At 40.0% G+C, this 13,059-nt stretch overlaps 1 protein-coding gene across 4 annotated transcripts in view; it reads left to right on the top strand.

The window, feature by feature from the left end:
• The window catches only part of NRG1 (neuregulin 1), a 178,937-nt gene that overhangs the window by 151,275 nt on the left and 14,603 nt on the right, over positions 1-13,059 (top strand). For 2 of the 4 annotated variants that reach the window (XM_058823506.1, XM_058823504.1), the window contains one exon: positions 3,014-3,072. In XM_058823506.1, the coding sequence (XP_058679489.1) occupies positions 3,014-3,072 (59 nt within the window). Of the gene's footprint in view, positions 1-2,295; positions 2,364-3,013; positions 3,073-8,874; positions 8,899-13,059 lie in introns of all 4 variants that reach the window. The other 2 variants (XM_058823503.1, XM_058823505.1) reach the window with 2 other exon arrangements.

Here is a 13,059-nt window from a genome sequence, read left to right as displayed (position 1 = left end):
GATAATGATCTAGAAAAAAAAAACCACAACAAGAAATAATGTCTGAAAACTTTGAGTAGGAAAAGGTGTTTGGGAAAGGACACCATAGCAAACTGATTGTAAAAGTACGGTCTACAGGAAACAACCTTTCAAACTGGAAACTGTGGAAACTCTGCTGCAGTGCACATCTGAGCAATGAAATACCTTTAGCATTCACTCATCCTCGTAAGTGGACAGGCTCATCTCAGCTTTCCTCTCGTCTGTGCCGCCCTGGGCTCATTCTCGAGGCAGATGCTGCAGCCCATTTGCTGACAATGGTTTCAAAGCAGTATAAACACACTAGAACTGTTTTCGGCACCTTCTCAACAGGGCTGGCCCTGCTTGGTCTGGAAGTGATTTCTGCATTGTCTATACCAGTGCTGAAGTTGTTTTCATCACCTCCACAGCTGCACCAACATCTGAAAACTAGTACAGACAAAGCAAGCAACCACCAGCAGCCAGTGGCAGGAGGAAAACATGAGGCTTTCAATCACATTCCTTGGGAATTCGTAGCATTTAGCCTGATGACAAAAATGTAAAGGACCCTGTGAATTGAAAGCCAAGCATGAGCAAATGCCAGCTTTCCAGGGACAGCCATTTAACAAGTGCAGAATATTTTTATTGCTGATTCATTAACACAGATCAAAATTCTTTCTATCAAAAGCACTTTACCTTCTCTCAAATGTGCAAAGTCTTCTGTCATGCCTAGCAAAAACATCTTCTGAAGACAGAGTTACCCTTGTTGCTTTTTCTCATCTGAATATGTCTGTGGAGACTGGGATCTCTCCACACTGGGTACTCACCAAAAGAGGTGACTTTGGCTCTGAAGAACCCAAACTCTCTTCCTTAATAAACAAATATATCGTTGCAGCAAATCAGGTTCAAAGAATCATCTTCAGATCCTCGAAATATACCTTTATTACGCAAATATCATTCCTGCATGGTTTATTTGAACAAGATGCTAGTGTTTATCCCTGACACTGATCCTTTCCCAAAGAGATTTTCTGAAAGTCTCACTTGTGCGAGGGCAGCATCCCTGTTTTTTAGGGCTAGAGGCAATTGTGGAAAAGCAGAATTTAAAATATTGGGACAGCTTTCAGCACACATGAAACTCAGATGGATAAAAGAAATTGAGGATTCTTCTGACCAACAAGTATTTGCAAATAGTAAGACTTTTTAGCATGTGGCAAGCAACTTATGAAGAAATTTGAAAAAGAGGCCAGCACCTATGACATCAGCAGGAGAAAAAGAGTGTGGGATTCTTGCATGATGGCGAAGTCATGGAAAGCATCACGAAGACAGGCAACACAACTGAAATGTTTTCACAGGAGCAGATACCAGGTAATTTCAGGTTAATGCTGAGTAAGAGTGGAGAGAAGAAACAGAAACAGGAAAGATTGAAATCTGTAGATCCTTAGTATGTGGACAGTCATTCACACTTAAGTCTGAAGCATAGGAAGCCTGTCTATGGTGATATTTTGTGAGCCTGAGCCCTGCCCCACCATGGAGAATGAAGGTGAAGGAAGAATTGGTAGGCAGCAGCAGAAAAGATGGGCAAATCATAGAAGAGAAATTCCTTCTCTATGATCAAGGAGAAAGCTGCCCTGAAGTTTTTTGCAGAAGAGCTTATGAACTGGAAGGACAGATAACTCCAGGGCCGCAAATCTTGGGAGCACTTCTGCCCTCTCATTTTATTATTTTCTGGACTGACTTATTTTACCTTCTTGTGAGCCATATTGAATATACTTCCCTTTGGGTCTGACTTTGTCTTCTCACCTTTTGGATTTTTGCAGCTTTTTGGTGATCGCTGTACTAACTATTCCTCCTCAAAGCAAATTACCAGAAGACACAACATGCCACCACAGAAATAAGAAAATCATGGTATTTTCATAGATTTTATGTGACTAATGAAAGCAACAGTGTAAATTGTTGTTATGCACTGCATTGCAAGTTTTTAAAAAGAACTCAATCTGGGCCCTTCATGAGATGGAATAAGCAGTGAGCTGGTACACATTTTTGCTAGCCATGATTCTCTATCTTTTTCAAAACAGACAAGGGAAAATACTTTTTTTTTTCCTCTGATGGATTTTTGCTGTAAATTTTGCAAAGTTTTATCTTCTGGAAAACTTGTACTTTCTTGCCTCTCTTCTGATCATTTGTCAGTAACACCCAACCAGGAGGTCACTTAATGCACTTGCACTCCATAGACCAGCAGATGTAAGTCTGTTAGTGCAGTGGTTTTGGTGTACTATTGCTTATCACGTTTTTGCCCTTTAGGTGCCAACCTGGATTCACTGGAGCAAGATGTACTGAAACTCTGCCCATGAAAATCCAAAACCAAGAAAGTATGTTAAAATAATCTGAACTTTGCTTTCTTCCCCAACTACAGCAACAAAATCAATAGTACTTGGTGTTTTCACAGTTCAGCTGGAACCGGCCTCTTTACTCACTAATTTGTGACCTGGTTTTCTGAAGTACAATCTGTACACCATGGCATTATTGACCTCCAAAATATTTCTCGTTTGTGTGATTTTTGATCTTTCCATTCATTCACAGATGCATTTGTTTTGCACACGCTGGCAGTTTTCCTATTTGGGAGACTGCAGCTAAGTGCAACCCTAAAAGACCAAACTCATGGAGATGACTATGTACAGATCTTGTGTCTTGCTGCCTTGTGGAAAGAGCATCCTAAAACCAATCTCGGTCTCTGGAATGGTGAATTTCTGTCTCAGATCTTGAAACACATTTTGATCTGGATTGGTTTGGTTTTGGCTGGTTTTGCAGGGGGTATTTCTTTACATTTCCACAGAGCAAATGACTTGCTCTCAACATCCTGACCTATTTTAACACACTAAACCGAGATTCAGTTTCTGAAAGTGAACTCACCAAGTCATATCAGTTGACACTGAAGGAGCTTCTTTCTTAGCATATATTCACCTCTTCTCTTTTCTCTGTTTTTTTCTCTACCATTTTTTTTGTTTGTTTTTCCTCTCAGGTGCCCAAATGAATTTACTGGTGATCGCTGCCAAAACTACGTAATGGCCAGCTTCTACAGTACGTCCACTACTTTTCTGTCTGTGCCACAGTAGAAGCATGCTCAGTCGGTGCTGCTTTCTTGTCGCTGCATCTTTCCTCCAATTTTTTTTTTTTTAATCTGTAACTAGATTTGTTGCCTAAGGCCTAATATTGATTGTCTCTGCCTGTTGCATGAAAATGATAACAAAAAGCAATTGCAAATTATAACGGAAAGCAATCCTGAGATTGTTGGGCATTGAGGGTAGGGGGAAATGCAAGGCTCAAGAATGCTGTGAAATTAATTCTGACTTTGTGATATGGACTCCCTGCTGACATCAAGCAGAAAAAGTACAAAAATGAAATTTTGAAAGTCTCCCCTTTTATTTGCCACAAAAAGCTTAAGAGTCACGATACAGGCCAGCACTCCCTCAACCAAAGAATGGGTAGCTAGTCCTCTACTTATATATGACATTTGGAACTAGAGGGTAAATGTAATTGAAGTGCTTACATTGTTTCTAGTGAGCACTTGCCAAACAGGATCAATATTTTCTTCCTCTTCCTTGTCCAAGCTTCAGTGGAGAGAGCACAGAAAGAAAAAGAAAAAAGACATTACTTAAACAATGAGGTCTAACATGTTTTGGGTATTGTGAGTAACAGGTGCAAGAGATCAAAGATTAATCGGCCAAATGAAAGTGTCAGACACACATATACACAGACTGCTAGAATCAGCACTGTAGTCACATCCCATAAGGTTTCCCATGGGGAAATGGGCTAATTATTATTATTTGACAAGGATGTAGCAGAAGGTACACTATATCTTTATTTTCTCTTATTGGCTATAGCAAAATCAAAGGTAACATACAAGAAAATTGCTTAGGTCTTACATTTAAATGCATGTGTACTACTTACATTTGATTGTTCCTGGCATCAGAATATACTGTGATCTAAAAGCAGTATTATAGAAACTGTTTTTTTGATGGATTACTTGCCAGCACAGAAAGACTATAGGCTAGCTTAGTTTAATTTCCATTGGTATATAGGACAAAAAGCTGTAAGTATGTGCTGGACATTTTGGAGCCTGAAGAGGTGCACAGGTTTTCTCTTATACTGATGGATGAAAAACATCCATACATAATTCATACTTTCCATCAAAGAAGCTACCCACATAAATCCCAAGAGTGCTGACTGGGGACCGGACCTTCCAGCATTCAAGTGTGCATTTTATGCCCTACTTTAGAAGCTTTATTAGTGTGAGTTATAGTTAAATGCCTTTGGTAATGATGGCACTAAAAATTTTAATGCTGTTACGGTATTTGTTTATCAAATGCTAGATTTCAGTGGCCTTTTCTGTGGATTGTGGTGGAAAGTGCAGTTCAGATTTTCTGATCTTAGAATAATAATTTAAAAGGAGGTGGTGTAAAAAATATAAGATCCATTGTTTGCTGCTGAATTTTATCTGAAAACTAAAGAAGAATTGTATGTTGACTATAAATTCATTTTCCAACCTAGGAGAAAAAAAAAGTTTAGGCAGGTTTTCCTTCCTTTCTTTTTCAGTTTCCTAACCCTGGTTGGGATGTTTAAAAACACCAGGTTGAGATTTTCTGAAGTTGACGCCATGGAAAAGGCACAGATGCTCTTGCCTTGCTGCAAGAATTACACATAGTTATTAGTACTTAAGTTGGTCAGCACTTCCTCTCCAGAGGCAGAGAGCACACCTCTACCTACCTTAGGCCACTCTGAGAGCCCCAGCCAATGGCTATGAGAGTCTGGCACTTCTGCCTGCCCTGCATCTGCACTGCAACATCTGATTTCTTATACTGCTTAAGATCTTGAAATTACACTTTTGGAAAGGGTCCACTGAGGCCACATTTATACTTAACCAAAAAAAAAAAATCAATGCAGAAGCATTTATATTACCTTTTATTATCATACCCAAGGCAAACCAGACCATGTTATTTAACAGAGGACTTAGTTCTCTAAAGGCAAATGTTACATCTGGGACTTAAAGCCAAGCTCATATTTTGCACCCAATTTTGTGGATGATTAACTTAGTTCTGTGGATGCAGCTTTTGCAAAGTACAGAGTAAACTGAGGAGCTAAACAGTTTAAGTGGTAGTAGGAAACAAAAGTGTATGTGTGAACCATACAGCTATCTAATTTCACTTGCTTTTAGAAGGGTCTTTCTTCATTTGGAAAGAAAGAGTCAGTGGGGTTCCAAGCCAAGTGTGCCTACCGATGAGGTGTTACTGTCGTAATTTGGCTGTTAAAGAAAATTTTTCTTCAGAAATCTCCCCTGGAGTTGGTATTTGAGAGCCCTGAAGCTACTGGGCTGAGGACCTTTTGCCAGATGAGAACAAGGCACCACTAGGCATTCTGGAAATGCCCTGTCCCAACAAAGTGCAAGGCTAGCTTGACTCATCTCACAAGCCTGGCTGGCAGACCTTGTAGTGAGTGTCCTTTCCTTGAGCATAGCAGTCACAGCTGCTACCAGGTGTGCAGCCCTGAGCTTTTTCTGTGACTGCTTTGACTTTGAGACTCATAATCCACCACTGGTCCATAAGACAGCAGAAGGCAGTCCACAAATTGTTGCAAAAATACATCAATTCCATGCATTTTCCGTATGAATATTCACACATTTTCCCCCTTGAAGTCAAGGAATCAAAGCAAATGGAGGAGAGCAAAAGTAATGACTTAGCATTGAAAGTTTTGGGTAATTTTCATGTAGTTAGGCAAGAGAACTCTTACAGCAGCACTGTGCAGAATGGTCCCTGGGATAAGAAACAGTGATAAAACCATGAATTAATAGAAGGCTGACGGAACGTCCCTAGAGTTTAATCACAGGTGAACCCTTTGTCCTCTCAAATGCCCCAGATGGACCAAGGACCTCACTCAAAGGGACTATGCACTTGCTTACTTGACTAGTTAACAATTATATATGAATTGTGAATTTAGAACTGGCCGGGGGCAGGCTGTGGCCGTTCTTGGGCGTCACCTGAACATGGTCCATGCCATCCTTCAGCTTGAGGCACCAGTTTAAACAGTGTCCATTTCAGCTCTGCCATCCCTGATGAGCAAGAGGGACAGTACCAAGAGGGGTGGAAGGAATTTTCTTTTTAGATTATAATGGCCCTTGTCTCATATTGTCACAGTGAAGCTGGCTGAGGCATTAAAGGGGGCAAGAGAAAAGCTCTGATGTTCTAGAAGGATGATCAAAACTGCAGTTACTGTGTGATGGCCTGATTTTTCAGCCTTTTCATATAAAGTACAGGTCTTCAAAAGTCTGCCTTTAGCTATTCTACTACTTCAGTATTTCTCATTTTCTACATATTTCTCTATTACCCTCATGCAGAAGGAGTCAAATTTGCATGAGGGTAATAGACAATCTCACCTGAAATTTTCATTTTTTAAAGCCTTTCAGCACCCTAAGTTGTACTCTCTATGTGCTGAGACTAAGACTCCTAAATGAACGAGCAGGTTTGAAAAATTCCATTGTCCATCTTTTGCTCAGAATTTTAAAAAACAGGTTTTCACTATAAACTGCTCAGTTAATATTCACTAAGTGATAAAATTGCTATGATAGGATACTTCATTTATGAAAGGACAAATTTTCCACACTCCTGAGATTTGAACCAATGGTCACTTTTACAGGAGCCACAGGACTTCATTTCAGTAGAACTCAGGTTGAAAAATTGGTTTTGAACTTAATATATTAAGTTCAAAACCAGTTTTGCAACCTGAGTACTATTGAAATGAACCAGATTTTGGATCCAAGGGGAATCTAAATGTCACAAAAAGACTGTATCCCAGTCTCTTAAATAGAAATTGTTGACAGACAGGGGGTCTGCTCTTTGGTAGTTTAGGAGATTTGAGTTTGTTTTTAATTGAAATTGCATGAAGAAAAACTTATATTTTTAGCATTTTTCATTACCCACGGAAAGAAACATGACACTTTGGTGCTTTAGAGTTGGAATCGGTCTTCCTGGACCTCTCTGCTGTTGCAGTTGATCCAGATGGGTCCTGTCTTTGCCAGGTGCAAGTTCTCTACAAACACCTGAGGTGGTGCTCACCCATCCCTGGGCAGCACCGTGTCCCTTGGCTACCCACCCGCCTGAATCCCGCAGCCCCCTCAGCCGCAGCTGTGGCGCACCACTCATGAACAGAGCATGCCGTGCTCAAGGATTCTGTTCTGCGTTTCCCAGCACCATCCTCTTGTTCTGTAGACCCTGCATCTCAGCAGGCTACAATATATCCAACGAGTTGTAGCTTTTAATTACCCTGGTGAAAAAGAAATTGCTTCCTAAGCATTTTTCCTGCAAGTCTGTCATATCCCCCACCCAGTCACAACCAGAATGAAAACAGAGTTGTTAAAAATAATTAATTGTACTTATTCTTAAAGCACCCAGAGACAAATATTCAGTAGAAGCCACATTGCATGTAAAAAGCGTGCAAAAATTTCAGGCTAAGTAGGAAAATATCGAAAATAATCACCTGTTTATAAAATGAGAAGTGTTGGGATGTTCTGCTTATCAGATCTAAGGAATGTAACTGGGAATACCATAGATAAGCCAGAGCTACATAACATCTAGGTTTGAATAAGCAATGCATGTTTCTTCAGCATGTTTTCTTATTAGGCCTTCCAGACAGAATATATTCTGATTTTAAATACCAACTCCCTATTGAATTATATGAAATAGAAACTGCATGATATGAATGACTCCCCTAAAATTAAATTACCTTCAAACTAGGTGTCTTAGCTATAAGCAAACATAATTACAGCAATATATGTGCATGGGCATGTCATTCATTTTACTGAAGATTTAATCAAGCCTTCTCTACAACTAATGTATATCATTAGCAGAGGTCAGGTAGGCATGTGATACTGGCCCTTTAGGAAGAGACCTGGATGGATTCCAATGTACTTAACCCTTAAAATGTTACTGATGGACAACAAAGAATTTACATTCCCCATGTGTGCAAACTACATTAAAAAATCCATTTGCTGTGAAAATTATCATTGGATGTAAATTTCACAGCATGCAAGAACAAAAAAAGGCAAGAGCTACTGTGGCTGTGGTGTTGGCCCCATGGGGAGGGTCTCCTAAGGTACCTGCTGAGGGGAAACCTGTGTTCCTCTTGACCCACAGGTGCTGGGGCCTGTGTGTGCTGATTTAGGCAGTGATTTGTGTAAGGGATCAGGACCCCTGCACCCCGGGGTCCATGCAGCTGGTCAACAAGTTGTTCTGCCAACACGGCACAGTCCAAAGACAGGGAAAGGGGGTTGGCTCCTCATTTTCCAGAAGCTAGAAGCCTGCTGCAGTCCATTTGCAAAGCAGAAGACTCCCACTACTGAGTAATCAGTGCCAGCCGCCTCTGGGTCACAGCCTTCAAGAGCAAGGGTACACATTGTGGGCACAGAAGCAGGGTCAGAAGGGAGAGCAATGCACAACCCATTTACAGGGGTATGCTGCCCTTCATAGAGCATCCCTTTCCTGTCATGTTCCCAAAACAATCAGCCATTGTACATGGCATGCTTAGCCCTGTTCATCTCAGTAAGATCTTTAAGGGTTAATGGTTCCTGTTGCGTTCCCTGGACTGTGGCTGCTCAGATGCTCCATATATACATATTTTTGTGTATAAGCCTTGCAGAAGGTCTGGTCACATAGCTAAGAAAGGTGCACTTGAGCACTGTCCACATAACCATGTGCCCTTTGTCCTGTTTCATGTGCAGACACAGAATAGCTGTAATTCTCATATGTAATTTATTTTTAAGTACAGTGTATTGCTCTTTTCTGAAACTTTTTCCTTTTTCTTTCTTTTTTTGACAACTTTCTGCATTGGCAGAGCATCTTGGGATTGAATTTATGGGTATGGAACAATCATTCCTTTTAGCCTGCAGATTCTAGACCCTGAGAGATAAACCCTTTTAATTTTTTTTTTCACCACTTCCCCTTTTCAATTCCTAACCAATTTCTTTATGCTTTAAAAGGGATCATACAGCTATAACAACAACCCTTGTCGAAGTGTTAGTGGAGATCAGTTCACTAAAATGGTCATCAAAATATTGATAGGATATTAATAGACTTAAGGAGTTTCTAGGAATTACGGAGTGATCATAACATTGTGTACATTCCTTTTTCTGATGTATAGTTTTGACTAGTTTTGACCTCTGCTTTTGGTGAGTTTTTCTTGGGTTGCCAGGTTTTGGAAATACTGTAAGTGTTAAGCAAAATGTCTAACTAGCATATTAAAAGGTAGAAACTGTTTTGGCCACTTAAAATTATGCAAATTTGCAGTGTTGAGCTCTGATTTTCAAGTCAAGTTTCATGTCTAAACCCACATCTTGGTGGTTACACATCATGTGTAAACCAATTGCCTATACATATCTGTAAATTAGGTGCATATATACGTTCCTTTCCAGGTCTGTAGATTCAAAGTGGACTGAAAGTTATTTAGGAATTTAAGTAGAAGTTTACAGCTAGACTCCAGATCCTCAAGTCAGCAAATAAATTGAATATTTCTAAAACTAAGCTCAACAGGAACATTGGCAATGGATACTGTTTTCACAGCTTTAAATATAATAGAAATAGATCTTTTAAGTCTTATTCATGAATAGACTGTACTTATCTGACTAGCTATTTGTATTCAGAGGTACAAATAATGCATTACTTGAATAGGCTAACTTGAAATTCAGGTCACTTTTACTTTGGAATCTCCCATAATTTTTGGTAAATAAAAATATAAAAAAACAGATGGTGAGGCAGTTTTCATTCATGTTCTTATTAAAAATGCCCCCACAAAATGTCATTAGCTTTAGCTGTGAACTGTGGAAAACCCATTACAAGGCCAAATTTTAAAAATCACTCACAACCCAGCTTCTTGTTGTTGTTATTATTATCCTAAGTTAGCAGTAATTCCCACTCACATGTATTAGATTATAGTGGAAGACGTATGGCTACATTAGCATATGAGGAGTTAAATTAAAGTCCTTTAAAAGACTGACATGCAAATTATGCTTTATATTTGAAATTACATTAGCAGAACAACCTCTTGGAATTAAATTCTTTTAAAAATCCCCAGAGATATGTAAGAAGAAAAACTTTAAAACAGAGCAACTTCAAGACTTCACATATCATCAGTTATGTATAAATTAGAGTCATGTGAAATTAACTGCATAATATGAATATTTGAAAGGCTGTTTATGTAATACCTTGACTTAAGTATTATTATGATTTGATTTTCCTAGCATTCTGTAGGGTAAAAAAATTATTGAAATTATTTTTAATACTTAACAGGGTAAAATCTTTCCTAAATTCTCACTGCACATAAAATTCTTTACAGATTTTCCTGCAAGGTTGCTATAAATTTTTTTCAAGGTAGTTTAATCAGCATAGGTAATTTAGCTGGGTGCCATTAACTGACTCAATAAACGTTAACGCTGGTCAGAGACAGAAGTCAGTTTTGGGACAAGATGTAGTGTAACCCAAGTGCCCCACAGGAGTTCTTCACAAAACTCTTCTTGCCCTTAAACAGAGTCCAAGGCTTGTCTTTGAGGCACCATGCCGTCTGCAAAGCCTTGACCAGGATCCCAGTCACGTCCCAGCTGCCAGCATCCTGTCACCCTCACTGGCCCCACAAAATACCTGGGCATCCCTTGTTTGGCCCTGGCTGTCCCCTGCCAGCCAGGAGCACAGCCCTGTTTACATGAGACCTTGCTGGTTTGCTGGGCATGACATGCCCAAGTGCTTTCCTAGGCAGACCTTGCTCCTGGAGTTTGAGGGAGGGCATGGCAGCACCACCATTCATGCACTCCATGCCAAGCTGCTTTTTCCTTCAGGCCTTGTTTCAAAGGGCACAGGAGGGAAGTAAGGCTATGAAAGCAGATCCAGGGATTTAGTTTCCCATGCCCATCAAGACCTATAGTCCCAGCAGTATTGCTGGTGCTGGGAGGACTGCTCAGGGCTGCACCCACAGCCCTGCTCCCTCTCGTCATCCCCCATCCCCTGCAGTGAGTGAGCACCCAGAAAGTCCCACACATATGAAACCAGCCTCGGCCCACTGGCAAACTCACTCAGGCCATCACCAGCCAGTTGCCCAGATCATTTGCAACTGCCTCAGCCTGCACCAAACCCCCCAGAGTCAGTGCAATTTTTCCTTCAGTACAAAAACTGAGCAGAGTGTCCACTGTTAATCTTCTACTTCCTCTCCCTTGTGCTCAAAAACAAAAAAAAAAGAGGTTGATACATCATTATTCATTTTGCTTTCATAAGCTAACAGCTGACAGCATGACAATAAAATAATAATAATAATTCAAAGCATTTCAAATTAGCCCCTGAATTGCTTAGCACAATTCTTCTGTTTCCTGTGACATCCTTGTCTAATTTCCATGGCTAACTAATAAGCGCTTTCAGAAGGGGCAAAAAAGGGAAGGGGATCCAGTGCCACTAACTAGCCTAGGTGAGGAGTTATGCTGTATGAGAAATCCCTTCACACTCTGCTTCAACCTTTTTTTTTGTCCCCAAGCATTTCTTCTCTCTGGTTTTCTCCATTTCCAAGCATGCTGTGCCAGGCCTATAGTTTACTTCTGTATCCTTTTTTCCTGTCTTTCCTTTTATTTCACCTTCCTCTTTTTCTTTGTCATAGTTTGGTATGGTTGGAGTTTCAGCCATTTCTTCCTTCTCTTCTTTGACTTTCTGTTCTTGGAGTGATATTTATTTTTCTTTAATAAATTTTTGCAGCATCCTAGTTTTACCACACTCACTTCTTCTTTCCTCTTCCCCCATCTTTGTTAATAATTAGTGCTATTAATTTTGTCTGACAGTGCTCATGACCTGTTTGCTGGTGTTTGATTTACAGTGGGTTTGGCTTGTAAGACAAATTTGTTCCATGCTGTGGTGCATTGTATCAGAGAAATTAAGATTTATTTTTGCTTTTTGGTTTGTTGCATGGAGTATTTGCCACTTACCCCCAGCAACTTTAAAATAAAACTAGACAAGCTCGGGAAACACAAAGAAGGGAAGTCTACTCCCTGTTCAGTAAGGAGTATTTTCCCCTGAACTGATGTGTCATTTATGACAGCACATCATTTGGACATGTGAGAGGTACATGGCACATGTGAGAGATCACTGTGCTCCTCTGTACCAGATAGATGTAAGTCCCTTCCAGCAGGAATAATGCTGACATTTATCCCAAAGGTAGTGCAAAGCTGTGCGGTTCTAATTCATTCATTTATTTTTAATCACCTGCTGGTATTCTGACTGTGGTTAATATGGCAGATCACTATTGTTCTCTCTGCTTAATCAAAACCAAGACTTGAGTAAAACTAGACATCCATTTTTGTCCTAACAGCAGGAACACAAATCCTCATCTGTAAAGTGTCAACACAGAACGCACCTGAGTTTCAGAACTCCTTACGTAACATTTCCCCAGCAGAGCACTCAGCACTGCTCTCTGCCAAGCACGAGCAAGGCCGGAAAGCATCAGTAGCTCCAGCCCAAACATTAGCAGTGCTACCAACACCTTTATAAAAGTGAAATATCTCCGATGAATGAGATTGGTAACAAATTGTCATCACTGAGCAAGCTGCCACCCTAGATAGAGAGTTCCTTTGTTGGTCACAAACAAGTTGAAACTCTGCATTTCTCTCACACAAGGCACTGCTGGTTGTGGATATTGTGTTTTAGGAGGAGCACTGGAGAAAGAGTCTGAATTTTATGACCAGAGCTCAAAACCTGTCTTCATTTCCATTGGTGATATAATTACAAGCCAAGCTCATGTCTCAAATGTACAAGAGTATTTTAAAATTTCTCCTGTAAAGACAGCTGAGATATAAATTGACGTGGGACCAGAGGGATATTGCATGTGAAAACAATCCAAAAAAGATAATAAGAAAATTAATTTCTCATAAAACCTGTAAAAATGGCTTTCATTCCAGCTGTCTTTGCAAAACTTTCAAAGCATTTGCAAATTTTTGTTATTACCTTACCACACTTCATTTTTATTTCCAGCAAATGCTGTGTTTCTCAACTA

This window comes from Ammospiza caudacuta, chromosome Z (genome assembly GCF_027887145.1).
Source record: "Ammospiza caudacuta isolate bAmmCau1 chromosome Z, bAmmCau1.pri, whole genome shotgun sequence".
NCBI classification, from domain to species: domain Eukaryota; kingdom Metazoa; phylum Chordata; class Aves; order Passeriformes; family Passerellidae; genus Ammospiza; species Ammospiza caudacuta.
This window is presented reverse-complemented; position numbering and strand designations above follow the sequence as displayed.